A 19,660-nucleotide genomic window follows, 5' to 3' on the forward strand; every position below is an offset into this window, starting at 1 on the left:
ACTTTCTCCCTCTCCTCCATTGTAAACAAAGTTGTATAGGCTGGCCCTCAGCTATTTTCGCATTTGGCAGGTCTTCCGCTCCTCTATGGAGTGTCTTTAGTCGTATACTGCACAGCCTTAGCTGAAGCATTCCACTGACCTAAAAGTCCTCTCTGGCGACATCTAGATCCTAAATATTTGAGTGCAATTTAAACAACGGGGCGTAAAAATAACTAAGTAGCTATAGTGTTAGTGTAGAGTAACTCAATTATGTCGGCCGGTGATAAGGTACCGCTCATAAATTTATTGCAACGGAAAGATTGAATCAGACAGGTAACAAGGCTTGGGGCCCGGACTGGTCCGACTTGTCCGAGAAATAGGCGATGTTTTGTGGGGTTGTGAGTGTATTGTTTGTTGGGGGTAGTGCCTGTAGTGACGCTTTCTGGGTAGTAAGGGTGTATGTCTGGTATAATGGAATATAATCAAAGTAATCGGAAATCAGTTATTTGAGTCAGCGTTTGGCCTTTATCTGCCAAAATCTACTAACATCCTATAGCATTACGCCACTATGAGTCAGTCGCGCGTATATTGAATGCGTTCATTTCGACAGCACGGGAGATGAAAGCTGGGATGGACAGGTTAGATTCAATCGAAAGTTAAAATCAAATTGCATTGCCAATTTAGTTCTGACAAGATAGTTGTGTCCAAGTACGGAGCGTGATGTAATTGTAATAGTTATGAACTAAACCAACGCTAACGACTATACAATGTCGTGCCTCACCTGTGGCAGTAAATTTCGATTATTTAACAGAGAGGTGGGGTGTCCATCCTGTAAGAAAGTGTTCTGCGCATCATGTTTGAACTATTCCATGCACATTGCGGCTTTTGGTGGACTCAAAAAAAAGGTGTGTGGTTCATGCTTTAATAATGTGGCGAGGAATACGTCAAATGTCGACATTACACCCAAAGCCCTAAAAACCATGCAGGATGCCAGACGATCAAAACCTTCGCTTGTACTTACAGCTTACCCATCGGGTGGATCGAGCTATAGTGTCCAAGCCAGTAGTACTGCTGAAGCGGGTACCTCTAGAGTTGTTTCCTACGAAAAGGAAATCAAGCAACGTTTAGCAAAGCTCCGAGGCGAAGATTTGAATGAGAACGGCGAGGGACAGCATTCAATTCTTTTTTCTCCAAGATCCCATAAATCATCACAGGAACAACAGAACGACCTCCTTGCTTCTACTATGGCTACGGTCGACATCGAGAAGAAAAACTCACCCGAAGACGATATCAGCCGTCGTCTTGAGAATCTTCGAAAGGACTGTCCTATCGACCTAATTCCTCGTGGGAGAGATATGATCTCAACGGACGCTGGTGAAATGTCTACGGCAGATCTTGTGAAACGTCTGATAAAGGAAACCGAGCTTGAGATGAGGACCGAGGATTTGGTTAAGGATAAAATTGCAGACCACATCCCCGAACCACCAAATACAGCCGAACTTGACGAACTTCCCTGGTGTGTGATTTGCAACGAAGACGCCGCACTGCGGTGTATAGACTGCGATGACGATCTGTATTGTCGCCACTGCTTTACCGAATTCCATGATCGGTTTAATCCCCATCAGACCAAGCCGTTTAAAAATGAATAACAAAATGCTTCAGTGTCTTATTAATAGTCACTCCATTGACACCCGTGATGTTGAATAAATAGTGAGAATTTGTTTGTTTTTAGAAATTAAATTCTTGTTTTACTCAGAGCCCTTGGAGTTGAGAAAGCGGTACATCAGTTATACTTATTTTTTGGAAGAGGAAGTATGAGTTGGGGCTTTGATCTGTAAGTAGTCAATCCTTCGAGTGAAGATGATTACTGTGACGTGCCTTTCGACTAGTCAGTGTTAATGTCTAAATTGTGTGATTAGTCGTTGTGTGCCTGTGTGTTCGTATGTGTGTCACTAACTATTAATATTGAAGTGTGATTTAACATTCTTTTACTAACGCTCGTGTCTTCTTGCAGATGGGTGTTTGACTTTCTACCTCATACCACTTTTCTTCACTCAGTTTCGGCCCATTGATTTGACCACCTATCGTAACAGCAATATGGGCCATCTACCTTCTAATAAACTCTTAAAGAAAAGCTAGCAAAAAAAACAAATAAATGTTAACGAGTTTAATCTTGTATGCGGTGAACTAGCATAAACTTAAGTGACGAAATCGAGTGTTTAATTATTATTATTAATACTGCTTAGTTGCTTTCTACGATTGTTTTCTCACCGATATGGCCTATACATGGAATTGTTTATGTTTTGCATGAACTCGCTGTTTCTCATGGCCCTCACAAGAACTCACCAGGGTTATCGTTCCTGCTAAAAAGTTCCACACCTTTTTGGGCTGCAAGCAACAAGAACTAACATTGTTAACTTTGCCTATTTCTTCGATGCTTCCCTTCCCGTGCCCGCTGTATCTATCGTTGTCTTGTCGGATATTTGAATCAACAGACAGCAGTCTTCAGATGATACTCTCAGATACGGAGAAATTAGCAGCGTTAGGGATGATTCCACTTCTCGAGGGCATCAGCTCGGCTACTGGGGGCAACCATCATTCGAGCAACAATCATCACGCACACCCAAACAGCGTCGTAGTCCACAACGGCGAAGGTAATGGAAGTGCAAGTGGGGGTGGCTGGCGTTACCGATGTAAGTACTGCACTTACACGACGGAATCGAAGACAGTCTTCAACGTTCATCAGCGGACGCATACCGGTGATCGACCATACCGGTGCCGCTTCTGCGCATACGCAGCTAAACAGAAAAGCCATGTCACCCTGCACGAAAGGCTGCACACAGGCGAGAAACCCTACAGCTGTCCGTACTGCAGCTACCGATGCTCCGACCCCACGGCGTTACGATCGCACAAATTCAGCAAGCACCGGGAGATGTTCCTCTCGGAAGCCGCTAGCAAGGCAGCCAGAACAGCTAAATAAGTAGCATGCGACTAGCTTGTTTGTTGATGGTGATGACGATAAAAGATATGATAATAAGAAAAGGATTAAGGAAGTGAAGCAAGGAAAACGGAGTGAAGTAAACTACTAAGATCCTGTGCATCGTTGTCGTCATGTGCGACTGAGTAAATGTGCGATCGAAACCTGTGAGCAACAGGCGGATGACCATGCTATGATAGAGGACCTGAATGATCTAGTCGATTATTGTCAAGTAGCAAAACTTTCTCACATGGATCTGAATGGACCAATTCGAATAGGTCCGTACGCCAGAACTACCACTGTGTCTCGCTTTCGAGAATGAAATCGTTTGCGAAAGAATATCTAGTCAATATTGCAGTGAATTCGAAACGCTGCGAGGGGTACCCTGTGAGTGTTATAATCCAAGGCAGCAAAGGTTACAGTGTTACACATGTTTTACAGGTTCCCGAAATTGAGCGAACGTGTGCCGTTCTCTCTCGATGAGTTTTTTTTGGGTGTTTCATAGCTACACTTGAAACGTGGACGACTTCTGGCAATAACCGATTTGCGGTCGTCGTGGTGGGTATACTATTGGTACTGTATAGAATTATGTAGTATTTGAAAATTGTGTCGTCATGTGAATTAGTATCGGTCAATGATGGTGTACAATGTGGGTCGATCAGATTTGAACCAGGTCTTTTCGGTAGTGCAATGCGTCATTCGTCGGCTTGCTGTTTCGTATCATAATGCGTTGCCGATAGTGTTAATGGGTGGAGTACGGTTAGCTGAGCCGTATAGCTTGGTTGGTTACCATCAGAGCCCGAAAGTGTCGCTGCTGAATGGGCGGAGTCTATATCCGGCAACGCAACGTGATCGAATTAAGCATAGTGTGACCACTGACCAATGGCTTTGATTACCTGCGACAGTATGGTTTGCCCGAATAATCACCGACTGCTTAAGTGGTGCGGTTAGAAATCTCTCTGAATCTTAAGCGCTTGATATGTAACGAGTGGATTGTTGTTTGACATTCAGCCGAATAGAAGACAACATGCAGGGTGTAAACGAAACCCGAATTTCTGTCGATCACGTTCGTGATTCTGCCGGGCCGTAGACTTCTCCGGAATGGCATTGTAAATGGAGTTTTTGTTTAGCTAACGTGCGAATGAGACGGAATAAGAACGGATAAGATAAAGTTATAAAGCTAACGAACGATGAGCTAAGAGGTAAAAGTCGATTAGCGACCAGGGTCTGGGGTCAGTACGGACAGCTGTCAAGTGAAAGGGTTTAATCAATGTGAATGGCATGATGATGTGAGAACGTGATTCCATGGCGACTTGGTCAATTATCATGGGAGTGGCGAATGAAAAATAAGATACTGATCAAGTTCTAGGCACACATTTATAACGCAAGTAGGTGATACGGGCAAATTTGGACGATTACTATAAGAATATATATATATATATATATATATATATATATATATATCCGTCCGGTCGGCTAAAATTAGTAGAGAAGAAACACAATGGAACAACCACTTTCTCCCTAACAATAGTATCGATGCCATGGCAGCAAGCGTTCAGCCACATTTTGTCCAATCACAGATCTTTAAATGAGGTTTTCAGGATATGTAAGCAGCATATGAGCAAAAAAGCCGATTACGCAACACGGCCCAAACAGTCTTCAATGATCCAAAAAATGTCTTGTAAATTGGCGAAGAGAGCTCTAAAGGGGAGGTTGAGACAAGGGACAAAGGAAAACTGAGAAGTTGAGCCAAAACGACGAAAAACTGACAACGGTAAAATATAACCCATACCAAAGACACAACAAAAGTATTTATTATTCTGCGACAAAGTATTTTATTAGAACTCTGCAGAGAGGTTCTATGCAAATTGTACCTCGAAGTTTATTTTTACTGACGAACAGTTGGCAGGAAATAACCCAACCGACAGAAAAACCATCAACTGACCCGAGATGAATGGATTTCAATGCCAGGACATTGTGAGCATAAACCTATTATTATAATTAATTAGTCATGGTAACGTAGCCTTATTGTTTAATGACAACTACGGCAACAACGACAGCCACAGCGGTATGAACTCCACATAAAATATATAGATGAAGATCGTTGTGCAGTGTCCCTCCTGGCCGTGTGAATGTGCTTGACAACAGTTGTGCAAAATGGGATGATCTCATTGTGAATGATCTAGTCAAAGGTGCAGTTATATTATTATTTCTTATCTTAGTGTGAAAAGCAAAAAAGGTAAGATCGGGCACTACTCGATCGGCTACAAGTGGACAAGGCGCTGTGTGTGAAAGCCTGAACGGATGCGACCTGAGTTTGGTTTTGGCGTAGGAAACGAGAAACCGCAAGTACACATACAGAGTTGTTGACTAATTAAAAATCTTTGTGCATTTCGTTCAATAAGAGTGCCTGCTGCCAATTGCACAGGCGTCTTTTGACTTTGAACTTGAAACAAACTAAAATAAGAGATTCTTTTTAGAAAGCGTAATAAACACATACGAAGTACGGTCGGTCTCAAGTTTACTCTAAACACAGATAAGATAAAAAGAGAAAAGAATATCCCCTTGTTGAAACGCCATGCCGAGAGTAACGGGCTTTTCTGGCCATTCTTGTCCTATAAAGTCCCACAAAGAAGCCAAAACTGTGGAAACTGTGCCGGTACAAGGTGTGTCGCATGTTTCCGACTACCAGTCGAAGGTGTGACGACTACCTCTAACTACAACAAATATATAGTTGCGCGTGAGCTACTTGGAAAAGATCTAGTCAAGGTGCGATTGTCTAGTCATGATGAATGAATAATACGATATATTACAATTCTTATTATCTTTACCCTGCGCGAAATGGGGATGAAAACCGAACGACGATAAGAGTATGAAAATAATGCTGATCCCGCGGACCCTGAGTTATCACGATATACGGACACCAAGCCAGAATATCCGTTGGCTACTATAAGAGGTACAGGATCGAATAGAAAAGACACTAGCCGCGGAACTTTGATCGAAATGTCCAGAACGAGGTGAAACGAACGACTGTCCCTATAAATGAAGTGTACAGAAAGCGTAAGCCCTACCATAACTAATACTGAATGTGTTTAGGGCTTAGATAGCTAGCTGAGCGGCATAGGAAGTACCTGTCTGATATTGCAAATCTACTATGATGAATACTATTTCAACAACTAGATCAGAAGGTACTTCTATGAACAGAGACGGTCGATTATTGTGTTGAGAAACGCGTCGCTTTGTGACAAAACAACACCTAACAGATACACCTAGTAAAAATGAAAGCAAATTAGGCGAGCATTCAACAACAATCGACCGAGTCGTGATTGAGAACGGGTTGATGATAAATGGCAATGCGAGCGATTCCGAGCGCGACTGCACTCTCCGCACCATGTAAGAGATGTTCAATGACGGATCGCTAGATGTGCGCGTCGGGATCAATGGGACAGAGTGGAAAAGCACATTCGGTCAACACTGCAGGCCAGGTTTGGATCTAAACTTGGTTCGCTAAAATTAGTTTATCAAGCACTGGTGCACCGATGCAATTTCGTTTTGTGATAGCAACTGTCCCTCTCCCGGCGTTTGTCACCAGCGAACAAGCGAACTGATTGTAACACGAGGACCGTAAGCTAAGATGGTTGTAGTGTGACTTAAGTGTAGCGCTAGTATAGATTATAACAATGAATAAATAACAAAATAGAATAGTGTACTTTGGACACAAAACATTTTCCAGGCGATAAAATTAACACTTACTCACACAAACCGTGTCAATTATAGTTTCCTATACTTTGTAGACATTTGGCCAACTAGTATCTGAACTACGTACTGTAGTCTGTCTGTAATAAATAAGTACTATTCTTATAATGATCAACTAACGCAACAAACAGGAAAAAACAAGTTGATATGTATGGAACAGCGAAAAATTAGCTACACAAGCATACAATGTCGCTTTGTATATACAGTCTACCCCATTTTACAAAATAGCTATAGAGCAGCTGCAGAAAAAGAACCTAACGTCTACATAAGATTAAAACGATAAGCAAAAAAGAATCACGGTCACCAAAAACTAACTAACGACGTTAATGCCTGGAAAAAAGAAATCTCGAAGTGAATTACTGACAGAGGCGGCAACTTGATGCCGCGATAAAGAAGGCGAAGACAAGTTTACACTAGGTAGTCCCTTTCGTGACTCAAACAACAAGTGCATTGATTCCTATGATATTCTTGATAATGATCTTATTATTTTTTCGTTAATTTAGTGAAAGGTCCACCAAGTAACATCCTCAATGTGCGCACTTTCAGTATACAAGGGTGAACTCAGAGTGGCAAAAAATGAGCTATAAATACGCAGCAAAATTCTTCACAAAATGCTATGGAGATGTACTGACTTAAAGAAAGGCCTTGAGGTTCAAGGTATTTTTGAAGGACCAATGCATTGCGTCTTACACTGGCTGTACAGTGAGAAAATGAATTTTTAAAAACCATTTCTAAACTAAAACAAACAAAAATCTAACTAAACCAAATTAAAACTATCTGAAAAATCTGAGGAAAATAAGTTATGACATATAAATACAACTGTGTATGAATGAATGGTTTGAAAGTTTTGCAATGGATGTGTGTGCTGGCAGAAGGAATTTATTAGAGTCTATAAAGCAAATACGGGGAAACACAGACAAATAAAAAATGATTAAAAGGCACCTTTTCGGGGAGTGATATGTCAAGATCTGCTGCCCAGCGCATATGGTCTAGTAGAACAGATGAATGAGCAAAGCGAAATGGGATTTTTTGTGTGCGCCAAAAGCGATGTCTGGCAGGACCTTTCAACATACACACCGAACAGGCGTTGTACTTACGCGCAGCAGCCGCAGCATGTGTAATATAAATACATGAATATATACATGAAGCTATATACATACAACTCTATATATAAATAAATCTATATATATATATATATATATATATATATATATATATATATATACACATGATAAAGCTATTTATTCCGGCCGTATAAGCGTATTGAGGCAAAGGTGAAGAGCAAGGGGACAAATGTGTCGGAGGGTGGTACAAAAGAATAGCTGGACGAGAGAATGATGATTACTTGAAATAAATAGGCCCCGGAACAGATACTGAATGCTGTTTGTTTTATCCTGGGTAGACTCGATGATCTCATTTTCCACATAGGCCTGGTGTAAAAACAACAGCAACAAGCACGAGAAAACACAACCGGCATTTACATGTCCGGATATATGTATACACGCATATACATGCATGAATACAGCAAAAATGCTGATCGAGCAGTTAGCTCACTCGAGTCTATAGCTGATTAAAAAAAATAAGTGCAGAAAACTTGTCACGGTTTTTTGATTATGGCTCAACCCGGGCACTTTACATAAACACACATATACACACACACACATACAAATGTGTAAGTGCGGCATATATCGCCTATGTCCATTATTATATGATTGAGAAACAACCACAATATAACAACAGAATGAATAACATCAATGATGACGATGATAAATTATATATACTCTTTTACAAGTGACCCAAGCCGACGACTGTGAACCAGTCACTAAGCTAAAAATAAAGCGACACCAATTATATCACACCTCAATTAGTCAAGCGTTTTTATTAGTGGGATTCTTTTATTATTAGTCTGTTTTTGTCTAGACATTGTCGATGAAAATGAGTACATATATATACGTACTCATAGATTTCGATTTATACAATGTGCTATGCCTTCTTTATAATAAACCGTAATATTAATTACACTAGTGAGTCGTTATCAGGTTGCTTGAACGGGGTGGACGCCAATTGCAATTCATATAGCACTTACATACCTAGCTCTACAGTGGGGAAACCGTCAGTCCCTGAAAGAATGATCATTTCTGGTCTGTGCAGCCATCCAATTTCTAATATAATAGCGTCCGAAGAAATATAGAAATTTCGGGTAATGCACGCAGCTATTTACACCATGAATAGAAGAAAGTGCTAGATAATATATATATATATATACTAGTATTTTTTTTTCAATTAAAGAGATCAAAATATTTCAAATGAGAAAATTATTTATATTCATAATTAATGAGTGTCCACATGTAACCAAAGTAATACGCAAAAAATAGAAGGATTAAATCACACAACGCTTAAATCCATCAGTTAATTAAAAAAAAGTTCAGCTTCTCTTTTTCATGAAAGTTGTTTTATACATAAGCAGTTTTCAGCAGTAACGTACAAGTAATCTTCAATGTTGAAAAGTTAACCACACGTTGTTGTGCCTAGCATGGTGTATGATGCTGATTAGGTTAAAGTTAACTTCGTGTAGGTTTCAGGTGCAGTATTGGCGCATGGCATGCTCAGCAGTGTCGCCCAACGGAAAAAAGTTGGTACTTGAGGTTCAATTATTCACGATAAAGTAATGGGACCGTATTAAACACTGTCGAATTACTACGACTACCGATGAAACTAAAATAGCTAGACGACGATTAACATTAACAATCAGCAATCCAAGTTTGAAGGACTGATAAATTTTTCGACTATATGCCTTCAGATGTTGATTAGCAGCCATAGATAAATCACGTATTACGACAGTGTAGCTATAAAGTCTAACAGGTACACCATAGTTTATCTACTTAGTGAATATCTCTCGCTCCAATGTAGCAAAATTTGCTGGCATCGATACAGAGAGTACAGTCGAGGTGGCATAATATCTACTCCAGCGGAGAACTTAACCGTTTTTGTTAAAAAGGAATTATAATGCCTAAGTGTTTATACAAACACTCTCTATCCAATAGTCAGATTGGGTGACAAACAGGTATTCGCTCAGGAGTAGCAACGAAATTATGTTCTTCGACAATTTTCTGATAGAAAATCCGCCGTGTGGGATTTTTGGTCATATCGAATTGTAAATGGAGCAAAAGGTGAGCATAATTGCGGTTATCTTTAGGCACGATGCGCACTTCATTGTGCTTCGTGACCTATAAATTTCAAAATGTAGGCTATATTGACACGATAATAAGGTTTGAGTTGTTTTCGCTACGTTTGCCGCTACCATCATGTCCTGCTAGGCTGACTGCGGCTGCTGTTTCCAAAAATTCGGATTTTGCTGAAGCTTTCGCTCGAAATTAGTATACCAACCTTCGAGCGTTCGAACAGGGAAAAACAATTCGCCTGCTTGTCCAGGTACGGCGAACGAAGTCGCATAGTTGTAGAAACTTTCTAGCATCTTCTTTGAAAATTCTGCAAAGGTATCAACCGATGCCTGAGCTTTCTGGGCGTTGGCTCCCGAGTCCATGAACTTTATATCTGCTAGATTCTCCACAGAAATGCCCATCTGACCTACATTATGTTGATGCATTAGGCCGGAAAACGCGTGAGTATCCCCAGATGCTGGAAATCATGTAAAAAACGAGCAATGGTTGTTTGTGTTTGTTACTTATCAATGATCTGAAGTCGTTCTTTTTAGTCCTTTAACAATTGCAGCCCCAGTTATGTGCTATTCATAATAAACACAGTTCAGTTCGGTAATGGTAGTGGTTTTTATCCCCATTTATAGAACATAGCATAAAAATGCCGTTTTAAAGTGAGAACGTAAAGAACGTCATACACAAGCACAGTCTCCAACACTCACCTTGCCGGCTTTTGCCTATCTTAAAGATGGCACTCGGTTTATCATTGCAGATGTATCCTAGATAGTGCCAACTGCCTGTACCATCAGGATTTGGTATGTTGAAGTACACTGGAACGGACAAAAATATAGAACAGTGATTATTACACCGCATAAAAACTTTGCGAATCTAAGGCTGTACCTGCAAAGGTGTTTTTGGAATTGCGCCAATGCTTCATATCCTTTTCTTCTATTCCAAATTCGGAACTTTTTTTCCTTTTTGTAGAACAGTATTGAGTGGAAAAGTTTCGGCACATTCAGCAGGGCTACATATTTAGTCTGTGCTAATATATGAAGGTTCTCGGAACAAATTCTTAAGATTTCGACTTTTTTATATATATATATTTTTATATATATATATATATATATATAAGATTTTAAATTTATTTGTTAGATGAGTTTTGTGACAATCGTTAAAGTATCACCTAGCCGAAGTTATGCCTGTAGTTTTTTTTTGGTGTCCTTTTAACACACGTGAATAAAGCTCTTTATGTCGTTATGTCAAACATGAGAAACTATAATATTAATTATTAAATGAAAAGCGTAGTTTATCGCAGAAATTTTATCACGCTTGATTATCAAAGGGTAGAATTAAAATCTGGAAAAAAACTACCTGTAGCTCCTAGCCCTTGCGGAAAGGGCTGTACACCCGTCATGAAGACTGTCACATAGTTGACCTTTAAAGGTTCTGCGATGTTCAGTAGAAATTTGTTTGGCTCCACCGACTCGAATTCTGTCTGGACCTGCATATCAGTACGACATGATAGACTAATTGGTCTCGTAAATGTACGCACTGACTACATGGAGGGCGTTAACTACTGCAAGCTATCAGCCTAAAAATACTTTTCTCGGGCTTCTGAATAATTTACGTAAGCATAAAGAGTATACTACAACAACGATCTGCTTCAGATTATTCGTCATCCTAAGTAGGCTATAATTGAAAGGCTTTCGTTTCCTTACAGCCGGTTATTATGGTTTATGTTCAATTATTTTGTCGGTGACTTTGTTTACAAAGAATGATAGAAGATCTTTGGGAAGTTCAGAGTCCCAAAAATATCCGTGCAAGCATGAAAAATAAATCTATTTCATATTTGTCACGGTTTGTGGTTTAGAGTTCGCACTTCAAGCTTTAAAACTATTCTACATTAGTAGATTAGCTAATGGCAGCACTTGTTTGGCTATGCGACTGCAATATGGGAATATTAGACATTAATAATCTATTTCTGCAGATTCACAGACCCGATGATTAATTGGCTTGTTATTATGTGGCCCAATACACGAGATAAGATGGGAGATCTCGACTCAGTATTGCGAATTTCTAGAAATTTTGCCCCTTTGATTTACTTATCGATCGTTTTATACTGCCCTGCCGTAGAATAATTTAACCTGAATATGGATCGACTATATAGTTAGCAGAAGTTCGCTTGTCGAATTGTTTCGCTCCCATAAGAACTTTTTCTTTCTTGCGAAACTTTTCAAGCAAGCAGTGAACGGCACCGCATCTATTAAGCTGCTTCTCTTGTGACAGGTCAAATGATTTACGTCTACTGCTAACAATACCAAGGTAAGAGGCTATGTAAAAAAAAAACGTTGCCTAACTTACCAGACGGCCTGCTACGATTACCCCGAAAAGGCTCATCTTCTCTTACACTCGTATGCTAGTACTTCGCTACTCCGACCCCGAGGGATTCTGGCTTTGTAATTTGTGTTAATTAAGTTGACATCAAATAAAACGGCGCACCAATTTTTCTTCTTTCAGCACATCACCCCGCCCTCCGTCAGATTCAATCGCACTTGAACTAATAAAGACTCCTTTCGAAGATTTGAAGTTTGAAAAGCCGATCTTGTTTCAGTAGCCTCTCTTACGAAAAGCAAGGGAAAAATCAATATCGAGCTAGGTTAGCTGCCGCCTCCCCACACTACCTCGGCGATATTATCTTTGTGTAGTTGTATGTGAGCGTGTTCGAATTATACGACAACTCGAACAACGCTATTCAGATCTACGATAACGTTCGCATCTCTGTTCACCGGCCAAAACATGCGACGCTGGTGCTGCCACCACTAAACCACTGTGTCGAGCCGACAGAACTGATTAGATGTTTCTTGTATTTTGATGCTTGTTCCATAAGTGTCTGCTGCTGTGGTCTGGCAATAGGAAAGCTATGTGGCATTAGCACAGCCGTTGCTATAGGTCCGCGTGGTCCATTCACTTAGCGCAAGCCTTCCCACTTCTCGCTCTCTTTTGTACACCTTCGGAGGCTATTGCAATGTCTATTTTTATTACGATCTATCACTTCTCCCAATCAGCCCCCAATTTGTTCGCGGTAAGCACGCGTCTATAGACACACACAGTACGTAACGGCGTTGTCTGGTCCCTATCTACGTGTGTATGTATGTATAAGTGTTTGTGTATATGTATGTAAGCAAGTGTCCGTTTGCTGCGGTGTTGCGTTTACTATCGTAGCGTAATCGGGTTGGTTTTCATTGTTCCTGCTGCTAGCGACCGCTGCGCAACTAAGGGCAGCGGCGTCTCCTTTCACACAAACGTACACGCAAACGGCACGAGTAATGTTTGGTCTGTGTTCGTACTGCGGAGATAGCTGAGAAAGGGAAGGACCAGCCAGGGCAAAGTAGATCTGTTATACTGTACGGCTAGTCATACGAAAAACCAGCGGTGGTCACAGTCGTTTTGGCAGGCTGTAAAAGTTCTGAGAAGTCCCCTAGTTACAGCACACGCACGCGTACATAGACCGACAGCCAAACAAATACCTCTTAAAAGTAGTCTTGTCGTCGTGCCTGGCCACAGTGGAGCGTTGTTTTGATGCAGCTTTCGATTTTCCGTCTGTTTTTTGGTTCCGTGAACATTTCCTCGAGCTGAAGAAACAGGGAGTTGTTAACGGAACGAAGCTGGCGTGTTGTAGCAAATAGGTGCCTTTTCTTTGATTGATTGACTGATTGAGGTTGCTTTTAGAAGAAGGGAAAAAAAAATGAAAAACCTGCCATTACAAGTAACACTCATTCTTACCTAGGACAGAACCATCGTCGGTAAAACCACGCATTTATTCCCATGCATAAACGTAAGCAAATGATCATAGCCATCGTGAACCTGTCGTTTTCGTTCTAATCGAATTTTGAGCTCTATCGCTTCATTTTATATTCGCGATCCTTATAACCACGGGCTCTCCTTTCCGTGTTCAATACGCACGGTACATGACAATGAAAAAGATGTGCGTATGAAGATGTGATCCGATATCGTTGGCCGAAACGAAGAGCAACACAAACAGCTCTGTGTATATGCACCTACATGCGAACTAAGCAAAACAATTTAATGGAATAGTGTTGCACCGTGTATCTGTATTAATCTGCAAACAGATGTAGTTCGCTTCTAAACGTGCGCAAGCGGATACCGTGTTTAGGTAGGGTATGTGCAACGATAGCACCTAACGCAGTCGATGGACAAACTGTGTTAGGGGTGGTTCGGCAGCTGTGCGTGTTGCCATATAACAACAGCAAGAACAATACGTCATTGATCATCCGATGGGTTCTCTCGAAGATGAGGAGGACCTTGTCCAACTGCTTGAAGAGCTCCGTCAGCGTCCGGGTGTCAATATAATCCAGAAAGGGATCGACTTCCATACCAGTGATGTAAGTGAACCTATCGTTGCCTTTAGTTGTTTCGAATATTCGGATTATTTGTTTGGACAGGTGTACGTGTTAATGTCTTAAAACACCTATACCTCTCGTTCAAGTCCCAATAGCGGATCGTTCTACTGCGTAGCGCTATAGCCTTTGCTCGTATGCATGAGTATAATGTGTATGCGCTTAGATAACTTAGGCGAATACCTCCTGCCAATCGTACCTAGCCTAATTTAACACGGACGACTCGTGTCTAAAATAAAAAACATTGAAAACACAGAGCTACGAAAACGTGACACGCCAAGTCGCGGTATGAACATGGTAAAACGGCTTCAGTTACGATTGTGATCAGTAAACGGCAACTTGACGTCGCCTAGGATGTTAAAACGACACCTGTAATAATTCAACCGAAATATTACGAGGTCTCTATAAAAGTAAGTGGAGGGCCCGGCGGTTAAAGTGGTCGTGCATTGCCTAGCATTTGCACACAATAGATGAACGCGTAAACTACTGATACATACTTGACCACTTGATAACTACTTGACCATTCTCAGACTGCAGCGAGGCGCAAAACTTTACAAAAGTATAATAAATCTTTAGAGTTTCATGTCACTGGCATTGGGCATTGCTTGCAAAATATATTAGCATAGACAGAGAACCCTATAATTCAAACGAGTAAGCAATAGTGTTACGTTAGAAAACGAAATCAGCGATGATTCAGTCCTACGGTTATATGAGTAAATCAAATTTAACGCATTAGACTACTGCAAGCGAATCCGGCAGACTCCGAACCAGAAGCGCTTCGCGTTCTTCTGTTCTTTACGCGCTTGTTTCAGCGATTTGGCGGCTTCTGGACCTAGCATATGTAATTTTATTTATGGTGGCTCGAAGTAAGTTGGGGCATAACGACCGAAGTAGACTAGATCGACGTAAGGTGGGATGTACTTGCTTTTTTCAGTAAATGGAAAGCCCCGTAATTACACGGATTTAAACCGGGAGAATAGGCGAATTGGGGCCAACGTTGAGTAATCCTTTGCTCAATCCAGGGAGTAATTAAGGCATAGCGATGTGGTACGGCGTCGCTGTCAAGCAAGCACTCGATTGGCATGGCAACGGTTTATGAGTCTTTTCGGAAACTTGGGATAGCCAGCTGCAGTCACTGATGGTTATTTTCGACGAGTAGCTCATGATTGCACTTGTTTTTTGCAAGTGTTACTATAAGCGGAAATTCAAAATTACCTGAAATCCGTACACGATTTTTCCAGAACTGCGCCATTCTGTCCCGTGATTTTTCTCCGGTCAACGGCAGAGGTTGAGTTGTGCCTCGTCCATGCCGACCGTGTGCTGCAAACAAGCTTTTTTTGTTAAGGGAAATTTCGCACATAGTACATAGAATGCACCATTTCCGCAGTCTGGAGTTAGTTTACGAGGGGCTGATTTCAGTCAGTTTTCGTATTTTCTTTATTTGGATTATAATTCTATTAAATATATGTGAAGTGTCTGTTTGTGCTCAGAGAGCTCTTAGATTGTAATCTCTAGATTCATGAAAAGTCTACTCGATTGTAACGATAGACTCGTCGCCCGTGTCCCTTATTGCTGGTCGATAATTCTATTCTCGAAACGTTTGCATTATTCATGCACCTTGTCTTTTCGTCTTACTGACCTTAGATGAATTTCCGCAACGCTGTGGCCTTCGAGGAAAAAACTGAACGTTGATTTTTGAGACTAAGTTTGTTTCTTTCAAAATCCACTTTTCCTGGAGTAAACTACACTGGTTTTTATTAGCAAGTTTACGGAAAATGGAATTATCTTCTGGTCAAACTTCCTCTGCTAAGCCCGCCGGGTTCGCTTGTAACAGCCTAACAGCTATTATGCATAACTGCTGAGAATTATTTCGATATTTACTGCGAAATTCTACCACTGAGCCCACATTCAAGACGTTCATGATGAAGAAGCAAAAGTAAAGTAGGGTTAGAGTCAGCCCAACAAGCCGCTTCCTTTCAATACACTTAATTTCGCGAACAAAAGCCCCTAAAAGATTCAGACAATCCGATCTATAGCTATAAAATGGTTATGAAAAAGCTTTGAATTAAAAAAAACAACGGTTTCGTTTGATAATTGGGAAGGGTTTGCTTAGAATGACATTCTACCTCAGTGCAGACTCCTGAACAAAACAGAGTACAGCGAAATTTGAAAGGAAATTTTCATTTGCTTACCTATTCTACTTTCGTTCAGCTATTTCAAGCAAGAACTTCGTATGCAATGATCGGCTTAAGCTATCTTAATACTCCTGACGATCCTACACGTCATGTCTCATGCGACTGGTTAGGAGTAGTCATGAAAGGGCAAAGGGCTAACTTTTAAAGGAACACTAACATTTTGTTCATGTAGCAGGGACTCATTTAAATCTGCATTATAAATAATGTTAAAAATTAAATGCTGTAACCCTCGGCAAATAGATGAGAAAACCCCCAAATTCTCGAAAGGTACTGCAGATTTGAATTCTGAACGTGAAGGTTACAGTTGTTAGAATTCTCTTAATTCGTTACGTGCTCTACTTAGGAACGACGTATTAAAAAGATGAAATTTTCTTTGCTTTAAATTAATAAATCAATTTCTTCAAAAAAATCAGGTGTAAAAATCGCGTACACTTGAAGGGCTCCGCAAGTTCTTTTTTATTTCAGTGTTCGACACCAGAACGACGACCCCACTATGTGTCGTTCCTTTCGTTCAAATCTTTATATACATTTCGACAATAATCTTAAATGCAATACGATTCATTTAGATAAAAGCAACGTAATATACAGTCAATTTTGTGTAATAGTTCTAATGGTTTCGATACGCACTGAAGCTTTCCAGCCATGACGCTCTCTTAAAAAAGAACAACGAAGCAACTTTCGTAATAATTGGCTATTAAATAAAGACGTTTCTTTGTTCACTTATGTCTGCTTCGATTTCATCGTTGCAAAACTCGGCGAGGGGTTGCTTCGGTTTCATCGTACATTTCCTCTAATCGCCTTAAAAAAAACTTGCTATTCAATATCATTAGAAATTATATATTATTCCGTTATTATTATCATCATTTTTAGTACGACAACAGACGTATCAGTCGTGGTAATATTACTCTTCGTTAACTTATAGTATTCGACAGCATGAACATCAGTGAAGGCCTACAACGAAGGTTAAATTTTCAAGAAACGAGACATGGTCCTAGTAACGATAGTGGTATTGAAGAACCTCTAGTTGAAGGAACCGTAGGTTGCCAATAGCGAAAACATGTTAAAGAAGAAACCAGCATGTGACAGACTGTGGGATTCTTAGCCTACATTTTTAAATTTTAGGTTTGCGCTTCTTTAATACGAAGCAGTCCTATGTGCTTCCTCTCTCTGATTAGAATAGCATTATGGTTTTAAAAGCACCAACACCCAGAAGCAATGACCTTTTAAGGGTAAGTTTGCCCAAAACCCGAGAAAACGCAAAATAACCCCAGTAGTATACGTTCCCAATTCCAGTGTACGTTTCCCTCATATATCGTCAATGTATTTCATAGGAAAACTATGTTCGATTAAAATTAGGCTATAAACATACGCAGGGATGCGTTCTACATCGAACGTTTCAACAACACGTAATGATTCTGCATTAACCCCCTAAGGTCGTAAGTTGTCGCAGTTCAACTTTGGGACTTACCTTGTACTGGCGATTATGAACCCGTTATGTCAAGCTCCATAATTTGGCCGGGCACCATTGAATGTTGCAGTGACAGGAATTGATGCCATTTTGATACTGCACTGATACTGTTTCAATTGTTAAAATCGAAATTCACGCTTATGACAGATGAGTCTGGCTATAGAAATCAGCAATTCATGGCATCTTTTTCGTTTATTAACGAATGATAGGTCCCGTGGTTCGGTATAGTTTAGGAAACTTATAACCTTATATCGATATTTTTAATCTCGATTCCTAGATGTACTACGTAACTCGTTCCTGCTAAGGCCTGGTCCAATGCCTGACCTTCCGCTAAGCAAATGGCGAATGCCAAGGAATCATCACATGATATCAACAAACAAAGCTATTCTATCTCAATTGTTATTCGAATTGCAGCCCTTTTAAATAATGCGTGAGTGGGTTATCTTTTCCTTGGGTTTAAGGTAAAGTCAAAGGTAGGAATTCATATATGGGTAGAAGCCCTCATGTTCATGCCTGGGCTATGGTCAGTGTATAAAAATATAATGCACATTGCATGGGAATAGCCAACTTAGCTGATTTAGTCTTGTTCTAGCATTCTCACTACTTCGCGTGCAATATATGGCCAAATAAGAGATACGGTGCGTTATTGTGACGCATTGTATATAATATTCATTGAGAGAGTACATATCCATAATTTGAACAATTACCGCAAATATGGCGGCAGGAAAATTGTCAATAAAATGTTAGTTCACTCGTGATATTTAGAAAACGTATGTGTTATGTGATTGTTATCAGCTTTAATATATATTCACTCAGTAATTTATATAATAATATTATCATCATTTACAAGTTTTTGTAAATGTTGCTTGCGAGCCAGGCACGCCTCAACTTCGCGGTATTGAGTATTCTTGCATCAAAACAGTCAATCTGCCATACTAAGGAGAGCAAGCCGTGTGATGCAACTATTATTATTGTTGTTTTCTATCATATACCTACATCGCTAGCTGGCTTTCGCTTGTTGAAGGTGTTTTCCGCTGAACTTGCAGATATCATCAACGAGACTATCGACACCGATCACAAACTATCTGATTCTATTCACTCGAGCCAACGAGACGATGGTCTGAAGTAAATCAATCAATCGCTGCTTTTGCTATAAAACGTCCTTCATATTTGAGATATGGCAAAATGTTCAAACCGGAAAAGGTTGAAACTATTCTAATTATATGCTGGTAATTAAGACAATGCGTTATTCTAATACATACAACCTAGATATCTTATAGTATTTCATCATTAGGATAGTTGCTGAAGGTGTAACTACAACTAGTAAAAAGAAAGTTCGCGACGGAAATAAATCGACCGTAGGGATGATAAGGAGAAAAGTAGATTAGTAACTGAAATCACCAGGGTGTTCGGTGGACACGGATGCGAAAGCCGTCTTTCGGTGGCTGTGTAGCACGGAAGACTTTTGACCGGAACCAGTCTGGGTGGATCAATACACAAACATTTCGGGCCTCAAGTCGATGTTCCAAAGTGATTCCTTGTGGCGCTCTTTCTAGTGCGAGGATGAAATAGGTTTTATAATAGGTTGATTGTCGTCAAATAGCTGATAGTTAGAGATAATAAGACGCGACATTTTGATCAACTATTGGACGCCACTTTTAAAGAAACTCGTAACAATTTAAGGAGCCAATGACAAATATATATATATA

At 40.3% G+C, this 19,660-nt stretch overlaps 3 protein-coding genes across 6 annotated transcripts in view; 2 read left to right on the top strand and 1 right to left on the bottom strand.

Moving 5' to 3' along the window:
- Positions 1 to 615: 615 nt before the first annotated feature.
- Positions 616 to 1,719, top strand: LOC111246649 (uncharacterized). Its single transcript, XM_022796580.2, has 2 exons — positions 616 to 884; positions 1,003 to 1,719. Exons 1-2 carry the CDS (start codon positions 833 to 835, stop codon positions 1,626 to 1,628), a joined length of 678 nt encoding a protein of 225 aa, XP_022652315.1. The 5' UTR covers positions 616 to 832; the 3' UTR covers positions 1,629 to 1,719.
- Positions 1,720 to 8,560: 6,841 nt separating this feature from the next.
- Positions 8,561 to 12,726, bottom strand: LOC111246650 (protein Hikeshi). Its single transcript, XM_022796581.2, has 4 exons — positions 12,232 to 12,726; positions 11,242 to 11,371; positions 10,593 to 10,700; positions 8,561 to 10,351 (listed from the first exon to the last, which is right to left on the bottom strand). The coding sequence occupies exons 1-4, from the start codon at positions 12,265 to 12,267 to the stop codon at positions 10,026 to 10,028; spliced, it is 600 nt and encodes a 199-aa protein (XP_022652316.1). The 5' UTR covers positions 12,268 to 12,726; the 3' UTR covers positions 8,561 to 10,025.
- Positions 12,727 to 12,753: 27 nt separating this feature from the next.
- LOC111246648 (mitogen-activated protein kinase kinase kinase 7-like) overlaps positions 12,754 to 19,660 on the top strand; it is a 16,351-nt gene continuing 9,444 nt past the window's right edge. Inside the window, exon 1 of one of the 4 annotated variants that reach the window (XM_086982967.1) lies at positions 12,754 to 12,952. In XM_086982967.1, coding sequence (XP_086839093.1) covers positions 12,896 to 12,952 — 57 coding nt within the window. In that variant the 5' untranslated portion in view covers positions 12,754 to 12,895. Of the gene's footprint in view, positions 12,953 to 12,996; positions 14,274 to 19,660 lie in introns of those variants that run through there. The other 3 variants (XM_022796577.2, XM_022796575.2, XM_086982966.1) reach the window with 3 other exon arrangements.

Source organism: Varroa destructor, unplaced genomic scaffold (genome assembly GCF_002443255.2).
Source record: "Varroa destructor unplaced genomic scaffold, Vdes_3.0 BEIS01000003.1, whole genome shotgun sequence".
NCBI lineage: Eukaryota > Metazoa > Arthropoda > Arachnida > Mesostigmata > Varroidae > Varroa > Varroa destructor.

Excerpts from the sequence above, each read along its gene's own strand:
- LOC111246649 (XM_022796580.2), top strand. The coding sequence starts at position 833 with ATGTTTGAACTATTCCATGCACATTGCGGCTTTTGGTGGACTCAAAAA. Across the intron at positions 885-1,002 it reads TTGGTGGACTCAAAAAAAAG|CTTACCCATCGGGTGGATCG; the intron begins GTGTGTGGTTCA and ends TTGTACTTACAG.
- LOC111246650 (XM_022796581.2), bottom strand. The coding sequence starts at position 12,267 with ATGAGCCTTTTCGGGGTAATCGTAGCAGGCCGTCTG. Across the intron at positions 11,372-12,231 it reads TAATCGTAGCAGGCCGTCTG|GTCCAGACAGAATTCGAGTC; the intron begins GTAAGTTAGGCA and ends ACTGATATGCAG. Across the intron at positions 10,701-11,241 it reads GCAAGGGCTAGGAGCTACAG|TGTACTTCAACATACCAAAT; the intron begins GTAGTTTTTTTC and ends TGTCCGTTCCAG.